The sequence below is a fragment of the Cricetulus griseus genome, chromosome 5, assembly GCF_003668045.3.
Source record: "Cricetulus griseus strain 17A/GY chromosome 5, alternate assembly CriGri-PICRH-1.0, whole genome shotgun sequence".
Taxonomy (NCBI): domain Eukaryota; kingdom Metazoa; phylum Chordata; class Mammalia; order Rodentia; family Cricetidae; genus Cricetulus; species Cricetulus griseus.
The window spans coordinates 117,040,556-117,063,277 of record NC_048598.1 but is presented as its reverse complement, the minus strand read 5'-3'; the positions used below and the strand labels follow the sequence as shown (position 1 = coordinate 117,063,277).

The window sequence follows — 22,722 nt, the reverse complement described above, 5'->3', positions numbered from 1 at the left end:
TCTGTATTATCAGGAACAAATTCTGCAGTCTCAATGTGTAACACGACTTTCTCTGCATATTGGGAATCAGTAACTATATTAAGAGGTTCTGTAAAATCCTTAAGTACCATGAGAATTGCATATAATTCTGCCTTCTGTACAGATGTATATGGACTTTGAACTACTTTACTTACCTCACCTGCTTTATAACCTGCCTTACCTGATTTGTTGGCATCAGTGTAGAAGGTAAGAACTCCAGAAATAGGAGTTTGTCTTACAATACGTGGAAGAATCCAGACTGTCTTTTTTATGAATTTAATTCTGTCAGTTTTGGGATAGTTGTTGCTAATTGTCCCCAAAAAGTCAGTAAGAGCTATTTGCCAATATTCATTATCCTTCCACAAGGAGGAAATTTCTTCATTAGTTAAAGGTACTATAATTTCTGCTGGATCTTTTCCAGTCAGCTGACGAAGTCTTAATTTACCCTTTAAAATCAAATCAGAAATCTTTTCTATATATGTCTTTAACTTTTTATTCTGTTTATGTGGCAGAAATATCCATTCCAATATAGTGTCTTCCCTCTGCATCAGAATTCCAGAAGGGTATTCTCTGGATGGCAAGATAACCAGAATACAGTCTAAATCAAGGTTCATCCGATCTACTTGTGCATCCAATATTCTATTTTCTACCCATTGTAACTCTTTTTCTGCCTCATCAGATAATATTCTCGCACTGTTTAGGTCCTTATCACCTTTAAGGGCCATTTTTAAATGTTTTAAGTCATGTCCTTCTACACCAATAATCTTCTGCAATTGAGAAATTTCCCCTAATAATTTCTGAAGAGAATTAAGAGTTTGATACCGATCTCTCCTAATTTGTACCTTTTGAGGTCTGATTCTTTGTAAGTCTATCTTGTAACCTAAATAGTTAATAGAATCTCCTCTTTGTATCTTTTCTGGGGCAATCTGTAATCCCCAACGAGGCAGAACTTCCTTCACCATTTCAAACATACGTTCCAAAGTTTCCTTATTAGAATCTGATAAAAGAATGTCATCCATGTAATGATAAACAAGAGATTGTGAAAATTTCTTACGAATTATTTCCAAAGGTTGCTGTACAAAGTGTTGACACAAAGTAGGGCTATTTAGCATTGCTTGTGGCAAAACCCTCCACTGATATCTCCTAACTGGCTGTGAATTATTAAGAGTTGGTACAGTAAATGTAAATTTTTCTCTATCATTTTCCTGTAATGGTATTGTGAAAAAACAGTCTTTTAGATCAATGACTATGATAGGCCATCCTTTAGGTATTAAGGAAGGTAATGGCATTCCAGGTTGCAGAGAGCCCATTGGTTGAATTACCTTATTTATGGCTCTCAGGTCTGTCAGCATTCTCCACTTACCTGACTTCTTTTTGATAACAAATACAGGAGAATTCCAAGGACTGGTAGATTCCTCTATATGTCCAGCGTCTAGCTGTTCCTGTACTAACTTTTCTAAAGCCTCTAGCTTCTCAGAGGTCATAGGCCATTGTCCTACCCAAACTGGTTCATCTGTAAGCCACTTCAATGGCAGGGCCTTTGGCTCCTCTGAAGGTCCATCATTTGTACCTAGTTTCTGTACAGCATGGATGGTTGGTAACCGTTTTCCATAGCGTCTTACCAGATCTTTTCTACTATCTAAAGATTGTACATAATTTGTATCTGATACTGGAGGAATATTAATCTGAGTATTCCATTGCTGTAAGAGATCACGACCCCAGAGATTTATAGCTATATCTGCCACGTATGGTTTCAGTATCCCTTTCTGTCCTTCCGGTCCAATGCAGACCACTGAGTTAACACTCTGTCGAACTCTAGATAGAGTTCCAATTCCTAAAAATTGTACATTTGCCTCTCTAAGAGGCCATTTCTGAGGCCAAGACTTTTGAGTAATAATAGTTACATCCGCCCCAGTGTCCACTAAGCCAGAAATAACTTTATTATTAATTTTCACTTTCAACTGAGGCTTTTATCATTAATAGAAGCTTGCCAAAATATGCGTTTCTCATTTTGTCCATTCACACTTGATTCTTCATCACTATTCAAACTACCATCTAGAGCAGTATCTTTTTTCACAATAGGCAATGAACTATCGTTCCTGTGAGAGATTGTCTCCCACTGCCACTGGGAATGACCCGACCTTTCTCGATGTGGGGGACTTCTTGAGGCCCCCCTCCGGGTTTCCTTGTATGTCTCTGGTCGATCTACATTCATTGGTCCAGTGTCTGCCCTTACCACATCTTCTACACAATCCAGAAGGCAGTGGCCTTCCATATGAGGCATTGTTAGAATTCATTTGTCTACAATTTCTCTTAGTATGTCCCATTTTACCACAGTTGAAACATCTAGGTTCCTGGAGCCTTCGTGGTCTCCAGGGGAAGGCTCTTCCTACCCAAGGTTCTGGTTCATAGTAGTAGTAACCTCTAGCCTCTTGGTATCTATGTTGACCTCTGTAAGGTGTTTCTCCTTGCCAAGCCCTTACATCCTCACCTCTAGACCTTTTAATTTCCTGTTGCTGTTTTAAACCTTTGGAGATGGCTTCTCCTACCCAAGCTCCAGTATCTTGCACATTATAGTCAATGTTGGCTGCATACAAAACCCATTCTTCTAGCGGAGCTGATCTGATCTTTAAAGGCAAAAGTATTCTTTTGCATATTGGGTTTGCATTCTCATAAGCTATAGTATATATAATTGATTGTCTTGTTTCTGGATCTGTTACCTGTAATTCTACTGCCCTAGTTAACCTTTGTAAGAAGTCCTGGAACTGTTCTGTAGGTCCCTGTTCTATTCTGGTATAAGCTTCTAGGCGTTCTCCTGGCTCACGAACCTTATCCCAGGCATTTAATGCTGCTTTCCTGCATAGAGACAGTATATCATCATCATATTCAGCCTGAACCTGTGGGTCAGCATAAATACCCTGACCAAGAAGCTTATCTAGAGGGGCTTCAAAACCTTCCTTTATGCCCTGACGCTCAAGGAGCTTTGCCTCTTCCCTTACTAATGCCTTCCACTGGATTTGGCATGAATTCTCAAGTACAGCTGCTACCAATCGTTCCCAATCTGTGGGTGTCACCCTGTTAAAGGTTGCCCATGAATGTAATAGCTGTTTTACGTATGGGCTATGGAGACCATATGAGACAACTGATTCTTTAATATTCTTAAGATCCTTCAGCTGTATAGGTTGCCATTCATAAGCCATCCATCCATGAGGGTGTTTCTTAGAAGCTGGCTTTTCTACCATGGTAGCTGGGTACACTAATGGTGTACGAGTAACAACCTTAGAAGAATAGTCATGATACCTGGGTGGAGTAGGTGCCTGGGATTGGAGTGATTCTGCTTCTGAGGCATCCCAATGATCTTTAAGCCTAGCAATGATATCCTTTTGAAAAGTTTCAATCTCCTTAATCATAAAAGATTCCAAGCACGTTAGTGAATCTGTAAATTGCTCTAACTGCTCATCTACATGTTTTTCTAGGTCTTTAATACGATCATCCTTAGGCAGCATCTGGATGGCATGGAAACTGCCTTCTAGGTATTGGAGTCTAGATTTGAGGTCATGATTTGCTGATTTTGAGTCCTCAGCAATCGACCGTATGGACCTATGTAATCTGTCAGCCCTGTACTGTAAATTATGTTCCAAACATTCAAATCTAGACTCAAATTTCTGATCTGCTACCTTGGATGCTTCAATAACTGATTGAATGGCATTGTCCAATTCTTCAACCCTATGCTGGGTATTTTGCATCGTTGCATCTAGTTGATGAGTAACATTGCCTATCCAAGTTTCTAGCTGGGTACAGATATTCTTTAGCTGGTCATGGTCTTCTGACAGCCTAGCCTCTAAGGCCTCAGACTTGGAGGATCTCTCTGTGTTTATCTTATCATAAATACGCTGCATCTCATCAGACAGCTCTGTCTTTAGTGTATTGGACACAGAGCCAAGCTTATCATCCAATTTCTGTTCCACTTGCTGCACAATTGTGGTCTGACCTAATCTGTTCTCCAAAACCTCATTGCGTAAAGCTGTTATTTCCTGCAAGCAGGTGGTGAGGTTATCTCTGTCCCTGTTCCTGAGTCCTCTGGCTAGTAATACTATTTGTACCAGCAAGCTAACTGCCATTACGGCATATAGGCCAGTAATTGGCAAATTAGCATCCTCCTCAAACAGTGAATTCACATAATAAGCAAAAATATTACCAGTTTTAGCAAATGATAAATATTCTGCCATAATTTTACCTGATTTCTACTCCAGATGCAGTAAATATCTTTGACCAGTGGGTGGTACAGGTGTTCAGTGAGTCCACGGCACTTGGCGGCAGTCGGTCAGCGGTGGAGAGAGGTCACAAAAGTGGCTGCGCTTATCTTAGAGAGTATACGGTCTTGCGGCTGCAACCACTGAAACAGATGTGGCTTTACCGCAGCAGCGGCCAGGGGAAGCCTCTGCTGAAAGCCAAGGCCTACCTTGACTCTAGGCAGCTAGAAACTGTCTCTGAGCTGGGTGGATTGTTCTGAGCAGCTTGACTGCAGCGGGTCAGCTGCTAGCCGGAATGCCTGTGGAGAGAGGGCGCTTTCCGGGCCTAGGCCGCGGCCCAATGGAACCCGCAGCCTGTCCCAAATGGGGTGTAGGTTTCCAACATCCCGCTTCTGACAACCAGATATAGTGGGAAATTACCAATATGGAGTCAGGATTTAATAGGGAAAAGCCTTACTTACAGAGTGACCTAGCCAGCCGGCGTGGCAGCAGTTTGTACAGCAAGTACCAAAGAGAAACCGAAAGTGAAAACGCAGTCACACTACGTCATTCTGACCACGCCCTCACAAGCCTGGTCAGGCACACCTGTAGCCAGCCCCTAAGAAGGCGTGGCTACAGCTTCCCCTACAGGGGACAGCATATTTTATTAACACCCGTGTACTGAAGGGACAGTGATAGGTCCTGCCCAACTTTTCGACCTCTCCATTAATGTTTCAGAGAACTTAATTGCATGCACATATTCTAGTATATCCAGATGGACACCCTAGGGTGTAATGAGTAGATATAGCCACTTTAGTGACATTCACATTTAACTTCTGCATTGACCCTTTAAAAACCTAGAGCAGGTTGCAATTCTACCAATGGACTGTCACCCTATTCTACTACAGAAGGGTATTTACCAAGATATCTGTGAACCAACGGTTAAATGTGTAGGTGTTAAGGTCCCAATGCGTGGGCCTGAATCCCAGCTTTGACCCCTGCCCACCCTTTCGATCAATTAACTTCGTGCTTCTCATGCATAAACCAAGAACAACTACATAATTCAGCTTAGACAGTGATCCTGGAGACAAAGTGAATTACAATCTAAAGTGCCTAGCTGGGGTATCACCAGCAATTCACATTGACGTTGAGATACATCTTTTCAGATATTTGTTGATTCATTTATTTCCTCTTCTGTGAAATTTCAGCTGCTAGATGGAGGTTTCTATATGATTGTCAGGCCTTCTTTTTTATTTTTGAAACTTTTATTTGTGTGTGGGTGTTTGGCCTGCATGTGTGCCTGTGCACCAAATGTGTGCTTGGTGCCCTGGAAGCCAGAAGAGGGCGTCAGATCCCCTGGAACTAGAGCTACAGATGGCTGGGAGCTGCCATACTGGGAAATGAACCCAGGTTCTCTGGGAGAACAGTCAGTGCTCTGAACCGCTGGGCCATCTCTCCAGTTGAGTGTTAGGCATTCTTAATGCACTAAGAATATTCATATTTGGTGTCGGAGAGGAGGAAGGAGATGGTCACCGTCTCCCCCATTCCCGTGTCTACCTATTTGCTTTAAGTGCCATCTGTTTCATCAAAGGGAAAGGACCTGGCCGATATGGGAGGGCAAGGGAGCATGGGTGGTGTGGAGTGTGTTGCTAATGAGGCACCCTCACTGCAGGAAACAACTTCAGGGAGGAAGCTGCTGCAGTTTTATGCCAAGCTCTGTCGGTAAGGAGCATGTGAGAATGTCCCTTGGGGATTCTGGGTGACCTGGGTGACATTCTGGATCCCTTGGGAATTCTGGGTGACACTCTGGGCAAAGAAAGCCATTTGCTTGTTTTGGGGAAGTAATGTGTGTTTGTTCCCTGCAAAAACTTCAGCAAGTTATAGAACTTTCTGGGTAGCAATAATTCTCCAAGAAACCATTAACAGCTAAATTTTTGTTTTGTTTTATTTTGTTTTTTTGTTTTTGTTTTTGTTTTTTTGTTTGTTTGTTTTCGAGACAAGATTTCTCTGTGTAGCTTTGGAGCCTATCCTGGCACTCGCTCTGGAGACCAGGCTGGCCTCGAACTCACAGAGATCCTCCTGCCTCTGCCTCCCGAGTGCTGGGATTTTTTTTTTAAAGTATAGGACATCATCTGCTTACAAACACTAGCCCACCCAGTCTCAGGTACCTAGGAGCCCTCTATCATTCTGCCTCAAGGTTAACTGAAAAATATTCCATCAAAAGACAAAAATAACCTCTTGTTTGGGTATGACAGCCTACGTTTGTAATCCCAGAACTCAGGAGGCCGAGGGAGAAGGTTGCAGAGCTCATCCTGTACTAACTATGTAGTGATATCCTGTCTCAAGATAAATGAGTGGAAGAAAATTAACCTCTCTATAATTTGTTCCTTTAGTCCAATTACCGAATTAGGTCACTGAACCTCAGCCACAACCATTTCAATGATGTAGGAGGGGAGCACCTGGGACAGATGCTCGGTATGTCCCCACGGAGGGAAGGGGGGCCTGGGAAGGGGGGTTGAAGAGGAGACCACTCGAGCTCTCCCTTTTTGTGTACGGGGCTTTGCCTGCATGTATGTACATGCACCATGGGTGTGTCTGATGCCTGTGGAGGCCAGATGGGGCATTGGCACCGCATCCCTGGAGCTGGAGTTACAGACAGTTGTGAACCAACAATATGGCCACTAGGAATTGAGCCCAGGTCCTCTATAAGAGCATCCAGTACTCTTAACCACTGAGCCATCTCTCCATCCCTTTCCCTGTCTTATTAACTTAGCCTTGAATGTTTCCTTTGTGAGGTTTCCTCTTTTGATTTAGTTTTTGCTGTGTTTTTGTTCTTCAGTTTATTGTTTGGGTTTTTGTTTGTTTGGTTTTTTTTGTTTTTTGAAACAGTATCTCACTGTTACTGAATCCCAGAGCTGGCCTTGAACTTGAGGTCCTTCTGCTTCCGTCTCCCAAGTGTTTGGATCATAGGTCTGTGTCCTGAGTGTTCCCATTACAAAAGTGGTGTAAGTCATGCTCAGAATAATACAGCAAATTCAACATCTGGATGTGAGAAACAAAACTTGCTGGTGATTAGATCATGTAGAGAAGCTGCTTGCATGAGGGCTGGAGAGACGGCTCAGCAGTTAAGAGCACTTGCTTCTCTTGCAGAGGCCCCAAGTTGGATTCCCAGCACCCACATGGTGATTAACAACTATATATAACTCTACTTCTGAGGGATCCTATGCCTTCTTCTGAACTCCATAGGCACCAAGCATGCATGTGGTACACATAGATACATGCGGGCAAAACATTCACACATAAACAAAACTGAATAAGTGTAATAAAAAATTTTTAAATTACATTCATAAAAAAAAACTAAATCTCTAAAAAAAAAAGCAACTGGCTGGTAACATAAACTGCACCTAAACCAATTCACACCTTTTTAGAAAAATGTATTTAAAACATATGCATGATAAGATAACAAAGATGATCTTTTGGGAATTTTTTTTTTATTTTGATTTTTGAGGCAGGGTCTCTCTATGTAGCCTTGGCTGTTCTGAAACTGGCTATGTAGATCGGGCTGACCTTGAACTCAAAAAGGAATGCCTATCTCTGCTTCCCAAATATTGGAAGCTGTGTCACCACACGCAGCTCTGTTGTTTTAATTTGTAGTATTTGTTTGTTTGTTTGTTTGTTGAGACAAGGTTTCATATAGCTGAGGCTGGCTTTGAACTCCTGGTCTTTCTGCATCCACCTTTGAAATTCAGGGATCAAAGGCATACATTATCACGACTGGCAACCAAAAGCAACTTTAAAAGACAAGCAAGCAACAAGGGAGTTAACACCCACAGCCCTTGTGTAAATACAAAGATTGGATCCACCAACCACTGTAGGCCGGGTTCTTGTGATTGGTTCTTTTTTAACTCTTTGTTCTTTGGGGGGGGCACCGCCCAGCTCCCAAATAAATACTTATGAATGTCCGGCCTTAGTTTGGCTTGCTTCTAGCCAGCTTTTCTTAAATCATCCCCTCTTCCTTTTGTCTCTGGGTTTTTGTGTTTCTCTATTCTATATGCCTTTCTTTCTTTTTTTCTTACTCCATGGCTGGTTGTCATCTGGGTGGCTAGCCCTTGGCATTCTCCTGTCCCCTTTTTCTCCCTCTTCCATCTTTTCTTTCTCTCAAGCCTAGATTTCTCTTCCTATTTATTCTCTCTGCCAACCCTGCCTATCCCTCTCCTGCCTAACTATTGGCCATTCAGGTCTTTACTAATATCTATCAGGTGTTTAAGGAAGGCAAAGGAACACAGCTTCACAGAGTTAAACAGATGCAACATAAAAGAATGCAACACACCTTTGCATCATTAAACGAATATCCCACAGCACAAAAGAATGTAACACATCTTTAATATTCCACAACAGGTATTCTAGAGGCTGAATCAAGAGGAGCCTCAAGAGGTTAAGGCTTGTTCTACCCAGTGAGTTCCAAGCCAGCTTGGAGGTTACAGACCCTGTCAAGAAGGGTTCTGACTTTTGTAGCTCTCTAGGCATGGTGGTATTGGCCTATATAGTCCCACCTGCTTGGGGGACTGAGATCAGACAACTGTGAATCGAGGCTGGAGAGCAGATCTGGAGGCTAAGAACACTTGCTCTTGCAGAGAATCTAAACTCAACTGCCTGCACCCACGTGTTGGCTCACAACCATTCATGTGTGAGCTGGGCATGATGGTGCATGTGTGTAATCCCAGCACTCAGGAGGCAGAGGCAAGAAGAGCACCACATTACATAACCAGTTTTAGGCCAGCAATGGCTATATACTGAGACCCTGCCTGAACCATAAATAAATTTTAAAAGTGTGTTTGCTGTACAAACCTCAACTTGTGACAGTACCTTCATCTTTGGATAATTGTGTCCTCAAGTCTCAGTCTCTCTGTCCCCCCACCCTCCAGAGTCTTATATAATCCAAGCTGGCCTAAAAGTTGCCATATATCTGAAGATGACCTCAAATTTCTGATTTTCCTGACTCTTATCTTCTAACTGCTAAGATGACAGGCATACACCACCATGCCCAGTTTATGTGGTTCTGGGGATGGAACCAAAGGCCTCACACATGCTAGACAAGCCCTCTTCCAATTGTGTCACACCCCTCAGGGTCCCAGATGGACACTTAAAGATATACGTCACTGTATTTGTGGCATCAGGGTAAACATCTGTAATGAAGCCCTTCCACATCCTGGGTTGCTTTCTTAGGTGGTGTCTCAGAGTGTACACTCTTCATGGGAGAACATCTGTGGCCTCATGTTTACCAGCTAGGTCATGCCACTTGACCTCTTTAACAGAAGAGTGGAACTGTTTTAAGTCATCTTTCCCAGAATTAAGGGTCATCTTTCAATCTTGTGTCTCAGTAACCTGGCCAGGCACGGTGGCACACAACTTTAATCCCAGCACTTGGGAGGCATAGATGGATCTCTGTGAATTCCAGGTCAACCAGGGCTACATAGTGAGACTCTGTCTTTAAATTTAAAAAAAAAAAGGGGGGGTGACTAGAGAGATGGACTCAGTGTTTAAGAGCACTTATTGCTCTTCCAGAGGACCTGGGTTCAATTCCCAGCATCTACATGGGAGCAAAAAATTATCACCTGAGTGTTCTAGCTTGCATACCCAAGCCTAGTGCTGTGGGTCTCAGGCTGGGTCTTGGGAGATGCTGAGCTGAGTCTCTGTCCCTTCTAGCCCTCAATGTAGGGCTCCAGTCGCTGAACCTAAGCTGGAATCACTTCCACATTCGGGCAGCTGTGGCCCTGTGTAACGGTCTCCGGGTAAGTCACACTCTAACAGGTGAGTTGAACTGCTTCCTCGAAGTCACCATGGATTTGGGTGTACAGAGCTCTCACCAAGTGTCTTTGGAGTTGATGGGTCTCCTTCCATGATTCCAGGATGTGCACTTCTGTTTTATAAATCCTCCCTACTGAGCCTGAGTACCAACTTTAGGGATGCTTTCAGAGGGTGGTTTAGCTAAAGAGCAGAGAGATGAGATCCCCAAAGGAATGAATCTCAAGAGGACTTGAGAAAGGGCCCCGTCTGGAGGGAACAGGAATAATTGTGTAAATCTGTCTCTACAGAAAACCACTGAGCTCTGGAGGGATGGAGAGGGGAAGGGGAGAGTGAGGGTTAGGCTGGGATGGGATGGGTTAAAAGTTGGGGGGGGTGATGGTAAGGGTGGAGTGCGTTAGGGGTAAAGATAAGACTTGGGGTTTAGATCAGTTAGGATGAGGGTGAGGGCGAGGGTTGGGGTTGGGCTGACAGTCAAGGCATTTTCCTGGGTAAGTCTCACCCCACCTTGATGCTAGTGCTGTTCCCCTCCCCTGGAGTCTAACGTGACCCTGAAGAAATTGGATGTCTCCATGAATGGCTTTGGGAATGAAGGAGCTCTGGCCCTGGGGGATGTCCTCAAACTCAACAGCTGTCTGGTCTACATAGATGTCAGTAGAAATGGCATCACCAATGAGGGAGCCTCGAGAATCAGCAGGGGACTAGAATACAATGAGAGCCTCCAAGTGCTGAAGGTAGACTCACTGAGCTGGCGCCTTCGTATGTACATCTGCGTTTACATACAATGTGTGTCTGCCTATGTGTCCATGAATGTATGCCCATGAGTGTGCGTGTGTATACACATATATATGTATGTATGTATGTAATCCATCTGTCTGTGTTGTAAGGAAGTAGGGTAATAGAACTGGACTAATGTTGGAAAGAATCATCTCTCTCTTACACACACACACACACACACACACACACACACACACACACACACACACACACTGCTTCCATATGCATGTGTTTGATGGCCTTGCTATAGACCTAGAGCTGCCTCAGCTCTCTGGTGATAAGTGTGCTTCTACACAGGTCTTCCCTCATGCCATCTGTGTGTCTCTGGGGATTTTCTTCACACTAAGGCCATACATAATATGTTCTGGGGATACTATTCCTAGATCCCAGTGGTTTCTTGCATTCCAGTGCAGTCCTCTGATCCCCATGAGCCATTGCAGCCTCAGCTCACCCATGCTGTCCCTGGCTCTTGGTTCCTCTTCTTGTCCTTAGCACTGGCTGTGCCCATGCCTGCTTTCATGTCTGCTCTGCTGCAGAGCATGGCACACAAAGGCCCATGACAGACTGTGACCTCCTGAATTAGGGGTCTGCTGCCAGCACTCAGATTCCGATCTATGCTCTCACTTGAATGTGAAATCTTCCTAAGGACAAGGTTGTTCAGTTTGGCCATGATCATACCCCTGTTACTCCATGGTACTGAACACACAGTGAATCTGTAGTAAGCAAATGGATAGATGAAGTAATATCCCATTGTAAATTAGTTTACTTGTGGAGAGTAATTATGACACAAGCCATTGGATAGTTTGAAAACAGATGCAAGAGGATGTCTGTTCCAAGATCCTCTCTCTGGGCTCTTTCAAGTCACACCCTGAACCTGATGATGCAATAATTCATCAGTCATTGTCCATGTGGCCAGGTATCTCTGCCAGCTCTACCTATCAGATGGGAAAACAGAGGCTAAGTGACTCATTCAGACCACATAACTGTGAAGAGAGTGGCCACTTGTATCTGGCTTTCTATAGCTGTTTTAACTTCCTCAAGAGGATGATGGAGGCATAGCAGGTGTTGGGATCCTTATTGATGGAGAAGGAGTGGGTGTGAGAAAACAGGATGAGCCTGCTGTCTGAGGTGCTGTTAAGGGACAAGAAGCCAGATTCTGGCAGAAGAAGTACAATAATGGCCAATAGAACTAGACTGGACATCTAGGAGGAGAACTGGAAATTCCAGGCGGGGTGGATTGGAACCACTCAACTCAGAGAGGTGGCCCAGGCTGTGAGTGACTTAGCCTGAAGGTCCAGTGGAACCCAGGATTGCTGTAAGAACCTGAACCTGTCTAAAGGTTCCATTGAATAAGATGTCAAGCTGGTAAGGTTGCTCAGTGGGTAAAGGCACTAGCTGCCCAGAATCATATGTTGGAAGGGAAAAAAGAAAAAGACTCCTGTAAATTGTCCTCTGACCTCCTTGTACACACCATGGCACACATTTACACACACACACACACACACACACACACACACACACACACACACACACACCAAAATCATTTTTTAATGTTTAAATAAAAGAAAAAAAGTAGAAAAGGGAATTCCTGAAGGAAGTATGTGCTGTTTTCCACACTCCCCAATCTTGGGAAACTAAGAAATCTCCCTGGGAAATGAGTTCCACAAAATTCAGGTGCCAAGATGCACAAGCACCAACTTTTTCTCACCAGAAAACATCAGAGACTGGGAAACTGGCACAGTATATGCTCAATAAAACCTGTGGCCTCCCTCATAATATAATCACCCAAAGTGGCCTTTGATAGCAACAGCCGCCATTCTTACACTGTGTGCTCTGCACTGGGCACCTTTTGGATGCTTTGGCTGGATTATTAAGTTGGGACTCTTGGGACAGATTCTCTATGGTGACAAGTGCCAAGAGATCAAGGAGTCAAACCCAAGGCCAGCTGCCTACTTGCTCCCTCTTCCTAATCCCCATCCATGCTTCAGTCGCTTTCATCACCCTTGCAACAACAACCTAAGCCCACAAGGTCCGCCATGCCATGACCTTTCCTGGCTCTGTTGCCTTCTCTTTGTCCAACTCCACCCCGCACACGGTTCCCTCCAGCACACCTTCACCCTTGCCTGCTCTTTTCTTCTTCTGAAAATCTTTTCCCCACTCTGCTACTGCTCCCCTTCATGTTTGATTAATCCTATCACGGCTTTACTCAAGGGTCCCCTACCCATGATGGACCCTCCTTTCTTTGCTCCTACAGTATGTACATGTCCCTCTGTCTCTGCCGTCACCACGTATCTGATGCCATTTACTTATCTACCTGTCTCCTCTGACTAGAGTAGTGTTATCTGAAGACAGAGCCCTTGTTATGTCTGCCTGAGCTTAGCTCACTGGCTAATACACAGCAGGCCTTAGCAAATATTTGTTGGAGGATGAATGTGTTGGGTGGGTGGAGGGTGATATGGATTGATGAGAAGGCTGGTGGATGGGTGGGTAGTAAGACTGGATGGATGGATGGATGGATGGATGGATGGATGGATGGATGGATGGATGGAGACACTGATGAGTGGGTAGGTAGATGAATGGATGGATGGTGAGATAGATTACAGAATGTATTCATAGATGGATAGAAAGTAAGGTGAATTGATGAGTGTGGTGACAGATGAGCAAAGGGACAGACTTAGGGGTTGTGGATAAGTAGGTTTGTGAATACATAAATGGGTGCTGAGTAACGTGTGGGAAGATGGAAGAATGTATGGTTGAACAAGCGGATAGTAATAGATGGAGAAGTCTAGAGGAACACAGAGGTTGTGACTCGATGGGGAAAGTGAAGTTGCACTCTAACACAGCCTCTCCTGCCCCCATCTCAGCCTCCTCCTGCTGTGCTCTTCTCCTACAGATTTTCCTGAACCCTATGAGTATGGAGGGGGCAGTTTTTCTTATCATGGCCATCAAGAGGAACACCAAATCTAGGATGGAAGAGCTTGACATCTCTGTAAGTGATCAAATACCAGTCATTTGCTCCTGGCACAAGCCAGTAACCATTCTGTCACCAGTGCCACCAGATATGTCCCTCCCAGGCTCTCACACACAAGAGGCAAGGGGCTAAGTGATGGCAGTAGCCCTTAGTCAATATCACCACCATATGAAATAATTTACTCAATCCTGGGAACCCAGGATATGAGCACCTAGGAGTATTATTGAGGAAAAACCAAAAAGAGAAGTGTGGGAGGTGGGAGACTCCAGAAAAGAATTTGTGCACTACCAAGTTCAGTGATAAATTCACTGGGTCTCAGAATGTTCCAGAATCCCAGGTTTGGTTTTTTTTTTCAGCCCTGGCTGGCCTGAAACTTGCTATTATATAGACCAGGCCAGCCTCAAACTCACAGAAATCTGCCTGCCTCTGCCTCCCAAAATGCTGGGATTATAGGTGTGAGCCACATACCCTGCCAGAATCCCAGGAGTTTTAGGACCCACCTCACAAATGCATTTTTGTTTCACAACTTGTGGCCTATTCTGCTCAGAGCTGCAATTAGAGGTGATCCTTTTGTGAAGGAGGAAAGTGGACCAACTAGCCTTCTGCCAGGGACTTGCCTTGTTGATGAAGGCTTCTGTCCTGTCCTGTCCGGCAGCCTTTCAGTCCCAAATAAACACACAGAGGCTTATAATAATTATAAACGGTTTCGCCTATTGCTCAGGCCTATTATTAACAAGCTCTTACAACTTAAATTAACCCATAATTCTTATCTATGTTTAGTCACGTGGCTTGGTACCTTTTCTCAGCAAGGCATTCTCATCTTGCTTCCTCTGTGTCTGGCTGGCGACTGTATCTCTGCCTTTCCTCTTCCCAGAATTCTCCTAGTCTGGTCGCCCCCCTATACTTCCTGCCTGGCTACTGGCCAATCAGCATTTTATTAAACCAATACAAGTGACAAATCTTTACAGTGAACAAGAGCATCATCCCACACCATTGCCCAAATCATCACAGGGATGGCAGCTAACAACATCCTATATTTTGACCACCGGTGCTGTTGTCCCAAAGTGATTTTAGGATGCTTGCTCCTTGGTAGAGTACTGTGTTCATTTCCAGGTGGCTATACCAAAGTACCACAAATCAGGTGACTTAAATAGCAAAAGTTCATTGCCTCTCAGTTCTGGAGAGCAGAATGCAAGATCTAGGTGTGGAGTGGCTAGGTTCCTTCTCTGAACTTGAGGAGGAATCTTCCCCTGACTTCTCTCCCAGCTGCTGCTGTCGCTGGCAGAATTTGACACCCCTTGGCTTGCAGACTTATCACTCCAATCCCCACCTTCAGCTTCTCATGGTATTTTCCTTGAGAGTTGTGTCCATCTGTAAACAAAATCCCTTTATTCCTTTTCATGAGGATTTCACCATATTATGTCAAGGCCCACCCTAAGGACTTCATTTTAACTTGATCATCTCTTGCAAAGACCCTATTTCCAAATGAGGCCACCTCAATGGAGTTAAGACTTCAAACCCACTTGGTATGGTGGCGCACGCCTTTAATCCTAGCATTTTGGAGGCAGAGGCAGATGGATCTCTGTGAGTTCAAGGCCAGCCTGGTGTACAGAGTGAGTTCCAGACAGCTAGAGCTACACAGTGAGAACCCTGTCTCAAAAAACAAAAACCAAACAAAAAGGACTTCAAGTGCTCTAGAAGTGTGTGGTGTGATTTGATTTCTGTTGCTGTGGTATACTACCCTTCAGGTCTGTGAAGACAGTGTGAGGATCCCTTCTCTCCCTACCGCTTCGTAATGTTTGTAAGGGTTACCCCAATGCTTGCAATTATTTTGAATATGCAAAGCTGAATCCACTTGAAGCCCCTGATGCTCTTCTTTCTCTTTGATCTGTCACCCATCCCTCCCTGTTCCTCTTGCTCCTGAGACTTTCTCCTCAGAGGCCCCATCTCTTCATACTCTTACTACAGCCTTGACTGTGTTAGGTTACAAAGCCTCTCAGACCCAACCCACACTGCCTCAGAGTCTCAGCCACATTCAGATTTCATAGCCATCTGCCCACCCAACTCCTGCAGGCAGGGGGCATGGATCCCAGGCTTGATACATTTGAGGGAACCTTAGAAATGCATTGCTTAGGGCTTAAATGGCACAAGGATCCATGAGCCATGACTTAACTATTAAACAGGCCTGCTAGAGCCAATAGACTGAGTTAGCCAGCTAATCATTTTCTGATACTGTGATGAAATTCTGATTGAAGCCAGGATGTTATACAGAAAGGACTGCTTTACAATTCTAGAGGCCGAATGACCCAGTAGCATCATCTTTGGTGATGGCTCTCTTGGTCACCTCACCTTACAGCAGATGGCATCGTAGTGGTCATGCATAGGGAAAGGAAAGGATGCTGCACGGAGAGGCAGGAAGCTGGAGACTTAGTCTCATTTCCTTCTTGAACTACTAACAGGTCCCCTGAGCATGATATCTGCTCCTGGGAGGGCAGTGTCCCCAGTGACCCAATCTCCTCCCACTAGGCTCCACCTCTGAAAGTTTCCATCACCCTAGACGCTAACAGTCCTACCCTCTTATCAGTGATAACGTGATGACTCTAAATATACTGGAATTCCTACTTTGCAAATGCTCCTAGGACCAGAATATCTGCAAAACTTGAGCCCTTAAGACAAGCTCAGCCCTTTGAAAAGGCAAAAGGTATTCAAAACCACACCCGCAGGAAGATGAGGGTTATCAAGCTGATAGAGAATAGGATAGATAGCTCTTCCAAACACTCTCCATGTCCTGGAAGCCAGCTCTGACTTCTTCCAAAAGAGGAGTTTCTAGTTCACTATGAGCCATAGCAGGATGGTTGGCATTGGGAATTCAGGGTGCCTGTTCTGAAGAACAACATTCATGTAGATGTGGACAGGCCAAATATCTGTGTATAGACCAATCTCTGATATCTGCCCATCAAATGTGATCACTTAAAGTTACCACCTCAGAGAAGAGCTGAGTTGATAGTGTGTGACAAACAAGCCACCAGAACACAATGAAAACATCTAATCAAAATCTCCTATATCTGGCAGCTGGAGATATGCTTCAGCGATTAAGCGCACTGGCTGCTCTTCCAGAGGACCTGGGTTCAATTCCCAGCTCCCACATGGCAGCTCACAACGGTCTGTAATTCCAGTTCTAGGGGATCTAACATCCTTATACAGATACACATGTAGACAAACACCAATGCAAATAAATAAATCATTAAAAAAAAATTCTCCTCTAGCCGGGCGTTGGTGGCGCACACCTTTAATCCCAGCACTCGGGAGGCACTCGGGAGGCAGAGGCAGACAGATTTCTGTGAGTTCGAGGCCAGACTAGTCTCCAGAGCGAGTGCCAGGATAGGCTCCAAAGCTACACAGAGAAACCCTGTCTCGAAAGAAAAAAAAAACTTCTCTAGGCATAGTGATACATACCTATAATCCTAGTGCTCTGGGGGCTAAGGCAGAAGGATCACCATGAGTTCAAAGCCAGCCCATGCTCCATAGTGAGTTCAAGGCTAGTCCAAGCTACAAGCTACAGAGTAAGCGCATATATGTATTTAAACCTGGCAAAGTTTCAGAACACCAGAAAGGCCCTGAGTATGTAACTAAGTTTGGTAGACTGCTTGTCTAGCATGCAAAGTCTTGGATCCCATGCCTAGCACCCCCTAAAACTGGTCATAGTGACACATGCCAGTAATTCCAGCACTTGGGAGATGGAGACAAGAGAATCACCATGAGTCCAAGGCCAGCCTGGGAGACATCCAAAGCTATATTGCATTACAAAACGAGACCCTGCCTCAAAAAAGTAACCCATGACACAAGTCAGTCACAAGCTAGAAAACACAAGAACCCACACCAGTTCAGAAGCAGAACAAACCAGAACTTGGCTTGAGTGGGAGGGAAGAGTACTCCTGTTGGCTGGCACATGGCACAATGCCAGCCCCTCCACCATGGCCTCTCTCTCCCTGCTGCAGAACATTTTGGTAACAGAGCAGTTTGTAAAAGTCCTGGATGGGGTCTGTGCCATTCACCCCCAGCTGGATGTGATATACAAGGGATTTCCGGGTCTCTCCTGCAAGAGTACCGTCTCTCTGTGTATCAGCCCCATGAAACTGATCCAGGTAAGGCCCTCCCCTCCCCCTTGGAGCCTCAGAGAACCCTGGAGGAAGCTGCCACATGGCCCCAAATCACCCACCCAGTGCTGGCTCTGCCTGCGTGTCTGTGTGACCCTTTCTAATAAGGTTCCTGCAATGGTGACCTAGAATATTGTCCTTGGATATTGGGTCACTGGATACTGCTTCTCAGCCCAAAGGGGAGAAGAGCTGAGATCTGGTAGAGGGGGGAGGGGGTAAAGGCACCGGATGGAGTCCGATACCTGAGACCTGCCTTTTACTAATGTGCCACCAAAGGCAAGCCACTGAAGCCTTCAGTGCCTCAGTCTTTTCACCTGTAAAATGGGGACAGACAAGAAGGATGGCAGTGAAGACTGAATTACTTAACAGGTGTGAGGTGGTCAGAGCAATGTCCGGACATAATAAGCGCCCAGGGCTTTCAGCTTCTCTCTGAGACTGGATGCCGGGTGAGCCACCCCACACTTAGCAGAGTCCTTTATTTCTGGACTCATACCGGGCAAGTCCTCTCTTAGTTTGTCTCCAGAAAACCACAAGAAGTAGGTACAATCATGAATTTTTAAAAATCAAGTGACTTGCCGGGCGGTGGTGGCGCATGCCTTTAATCCCAGCACTCCGGAGGCAGAGGCAGGCAGATCTCTATGAGTTCAAGACCAGCCTGGTCTCCAGAGCTAGTTCCAGGACAGCCTCCAAAGCCAGAGAAACCCTGTCTCAAAAAACTAAACAAGCAAAACAAAACAAACCAAGTGATTTGAGGCTGAAAGGTCTGCTCTCAGGTGTGGCTGCCACCTGGGGGTGCTGTGCAAATGCAAGTTTCTGTGGGTATGGATCCCCTCAGGCTGCTTCTGGCTTCTGATTTATCTACTCTGTGCCTCGCTTTCCAAAACTAAATCTAAAAAGGTCTTACATGGAAATTACGTGCAAAGTTCTAGAGGGCAAAAGGCATCAGGTTTGTTTAGGAAGAAAATGAATCCAAAGGGACCAAGGAAGATGGGTTCTACAAGGGAAGTTGGATGCAGAGCGAGGATTCTCACCCTTGTTTTATTTACTTTTTTATTTTTCGAGACTGGGTTTCTCTTGTAGCTTTGTAGACCAGGCTGGCCTCCAACTCACAGAGATCCACCTGCCTCTGCCTCCCGAGTGCTAGGATTAAAGGAGTGTGCCACCATCCGGCCCCACCCCTTGTTTTAAGAGAATATAGAAATGGAGAGTGGCCAGCCAGATGCTGATGTTGCACACATTTAATCCCAGCACTCAGGAGGCAGAGGCTGGTGGATCTCTGAGTTCGAGACCAGCTGATCTAATGAGTGAGTTCCAGCCAGGGCTACACAGAGAAACCCTATCTCAAGAAAAGGAGGGGAAAGGAAGGAAGGAAGGAAGAAGGGAGGGGGAGGGAGGGAGGGGAGGAGGGAGGGGAGGGGAGAAAAAATGGATAGTGGTATGAACCAACAGGAGCTAAAGACTCCTAGCCAGATGCCACTGGATCTCAGGAACAGCAAAATAAAATAATAATAATAATAATAATAATAATAATAATAAATTTAAATTTGAGTATAAGCCTCAAGTGACAGTGCAGAACTGTGATCACAACACTCAGGGAACCGGCTGCATGGGCTTCAGAGCAGGCTCAAGTCCAGCCTGGGCAACTTAACAAAACTCAAAATACTAAGTAAAAAGAGGGCTAGCTGAATGTATAGCTCAGTGGTAGTGCATTTGTTTAATGTGTGTGACATCCCAGGTTCAATCCCCAGCACCACAAAGAAAAAAGTAGGGGAAAAGATAATCTTCAGGTAGAAACCAAATAAAGCATCCGTGTACACTATAGTTGGAAAGAAGGGACCCTGTGGCTGGGAAGATGGGGTGGATTCAGTGATGACCAAAAGAATAAGTCACAGGAGAAATGTTATAAAAGTGACAATGGCCACAACTTCATCAAAATCCAAAATAAGGATGAGCCAAGAGAGAAGGAGGACTTCCTGGCAGAGGTGGGGCTGGGAAGGCCCTGGAAAAATAGGAGGATTGGAGCGAGCGTGGAGCACGGAAGATGGTTCTAGCGAGAGGGTTTCTGCCAGGAGAGCAGGCAGGATTTATACATGGTGAATGCAGGCAGCCTTTGGGGGCACCTGGGACAGAACCACATCGGTCCTGCTAAGGAATCCTGCTACTCCAGACTCAGAAAGAAGCCTGGAAGGCAAAGCTGGCCAGAAAGGCTGGGCTAGATGTGGGTGGTATCCTCAGATTTCAGACCCTGAGTTGGGGTTTGACTCCATCTGGCTTAGGAAGCCATGAGAACTGCAGAGCTCTGGGAGTGGTATGAATCCCCCAGGACTGATGGGTGATCTTTCTAACAATGGGGAGTGACATGAGAGGTTACATATAAAAACACTGCTTTGAAGGCTTCCTAGCAAAGCACTTCTCCATGTGTATATTTGTGGGGAACTGTGAGAACCCCAGGGAGCGCCTAAAGCCTGTCCAACCTTCATGCAACAGTTGTGTGATCTATCAGCCACCATCCACAGAGCACCAACTTTGAGCTAATGGAGGCCATTTCAAAGCCAAGTTACAGACTTAGGTCTGCTCACCATCCATGCTCCTGTAACACTAGGGGCTGCTAGCAGCTTTGGTGTCCCTCTGTGAAGTCAGGGAGTAGACGGAATGATTGGAGCTTCTGTTGGGTTGGGGTGAGATTGCCGGGAACTAGACAAACAGGTGCCGTCATGCCTTTGCCTGCGCTGCCTCTAAAGCAGTGGTTAAAGTACAGATGCCTCAAGCTGGAGTTGCCTTCCCTCAACCCCTAGGAATTTCTGGGTCCAGGAGTGTGGATTATTCTTTGGGGGATAAGGAGGGAAGTGTGACAGCCATAATAAAGCCAAGTGTTTGCTCCTGGCACCTCCTGCCCCTCTCAGAACTATGCAGATCAACAGAAGATCTCAGTCTTGGAGTTCTTCAAGAGCTTGAATCCATCGGGAACAATGACAATGCCTGTGGGGGATTTCCGGAAAGCCTTGATACAGGTGTGTTGATTCCTGTAGAGTCTGGGGGGTGGGGGGGTGGGAGGATGGCCAGGCAGGCATAAGCTTGCATTTCATACTGCCATATAAGATTGGCTGAGGGCACCGCCCTCAACCATCTAGACTCAGAGGGAAACTCAGCACCTCCCTCAACCCCCTGCCCAAATCTGTCATGTGGCCTGATGTCACTCCTCATCTCAGAAGCAGACATCCGTCTCAGAGGTCTTCCCTCTGTTGTGTTTGGCTCCTACGATGATGAAAAGTGAGAGAAGGAGAAATGACCATTTCCCCGTAGCTCCCACTCTCTACCTTCAACCTTTCCAGCTCCCCTGAACCCCCACAGTCCCTCTTACCCCGATATATTGAATGCAATGGCGTTACTCTGAAATGTGTGGGTGAAGCGATCAATTCACACAGCATCCTGGGAAGGCCTTGGGTCTAGGGGCCTGGGCAGGTATGAATGCTTAGTACCCAGGCCGATAAGGCGAGAGGGCTGCTCAGAACTAGGTGTCTGGGAGCAAGAATGGCCTTCACGTGGTGACGCGCACAGCTCCTGTCCACCTCAGCTCCTGGATCCTGAGCCCTTGTCCCTCCCCGGAAGTGGGAGGTCATCTGGAGGCAAGGCAATGCCATGGAAAGCAGCTGCCTCCAGTTCCTCCCCATGGGAGGCGCAGACACCTCTGAGCCCTCAACTGCCACCAGGGGGCCCAAAAGTGAGACATTACAGGGGGTCACTAGGTGTGAAGGAGCAGAGGGCTCCATAACACGTTACATCTGTCCTCTCAGCAAGACAAGGTTCCCATCAACCGGTACCAGATCAGGGAGATCATAAAGAGGTTGGATGAGAAGAATGGCGTGGTGGACTTCAGGTGAGCGTGGCCCTCTGCCCTTCTTCCCCTGCTTGCCAAAGGGCGCTAGGTGGGAGGGGCTCCGCCCTGGGATCCCGCCATCTATGTTACGATATGGACAAGACTGTATCATAGTTTATCAGAGTATACTATTACAGTATACCAGAGACCTCGCCCCAGACCCCACGGCAAGGCAACAAGGGTCCCCTCCTTTCTCATCCTCAGCTCGCTCGCATAGCAAGACTTGAGCAAGACAGTGGGACCTGTGCCTGAGGAACTCCAGCCCACAAGAAAAAGCGACAATGTTCAGGCCTCCAAGGTGAGGACAAGAGCAACTAGGGGGCTATGCAGGGTACCAAGGGAGGCATCATTTGGGCAGTGCTTTGTCTAGGTCTGGCAAGATGGGTAGACACATGCCATATTTCCATTATAGAGGTCGAGGACAACTTGTGGGATAAGTTCACCACTTCTGGGAAACAAATTCAAGTTGGCATGCTTCTGGCAAAGGCCATTAGCTGCCAAGCCATCTCACTGGCCATTTGGGGTGTGTGTGTGTGTGTGTGTGTGTGTGTGTGTGTGTGTTTGTGTGTGTGCTTGTGTGTGTGCTTGTGTGTGTGTTTGTGTGTGTGTGTGTGTGTGTGTGTGTGTGTGTGGTGTGTGTGTGTTTGTGTGTGTAGGCCAGAGGGTTGGCATCTTCATCTACTGCTCTCCACCTTAATTTTTGAAACAGTGTCTCTCTCACTGAATATGGAGCTCACTAATTGGCTAGAGGGACTGGCCAGTGAGCTTCCTCCCCCAGCCTTAGCACTAAGACACCATCACACAGGCTTTTATGTAGGTATTGTGATCTGAACTCAGGTCCCCAGCCCAGCATTCCCCTATTCCCTTACCTTTCACAACAGTTTC

General features: G+C 45.8%; 1 protein-coding gene across 1 annotated transcript in view; it reads left to right on the top strand.

The window, feature by feature from the left end:
* The window catches only part of LOC100765622 (leucine-rich repeat-containing protein 74A), a 40,402-nt gene extending 18,348 nt beyond the window's left edge, over positions 1-22,054 (top strand). Inside the window, exons 6-14 of the mRNA XM_027418594.1 lie at positions 5,923-5,972; positions 6,644-6,725; positions 9,957-10,042; positions 10,595-10,789; positions 13,726-13,821; positions 17,802-17,948; positions 20,864-20,971; positions 21,755-21,837; positions 22,042-22,054. Of these exons, the coding sequence (XP_027274395.1) occupies positions 5,923-5,972; positions 6,644-6,725; positions 9,957-10,042; positions 10,595-10,789; positions 13,726-13,821; positions 17,802-17,948; positions 20,864-20,971; positions 21,755-21,837; positions 22,042-22,054 (860 nt within the window). The remainder of the gene's footprint in view (positions 1-5,922; positions 5,973-6,643; positions 6,726-9,956; positions 10,043-10,594; positions 10,790-13,725; positions 13,822-17,801; positions 17,949-20,863; positions 20,972-21,754; positions 21,838-22,041) is intronic.
* The last annotated feature ends 668 nt before the right edge of the window (positions 22,055-22,722 follow it).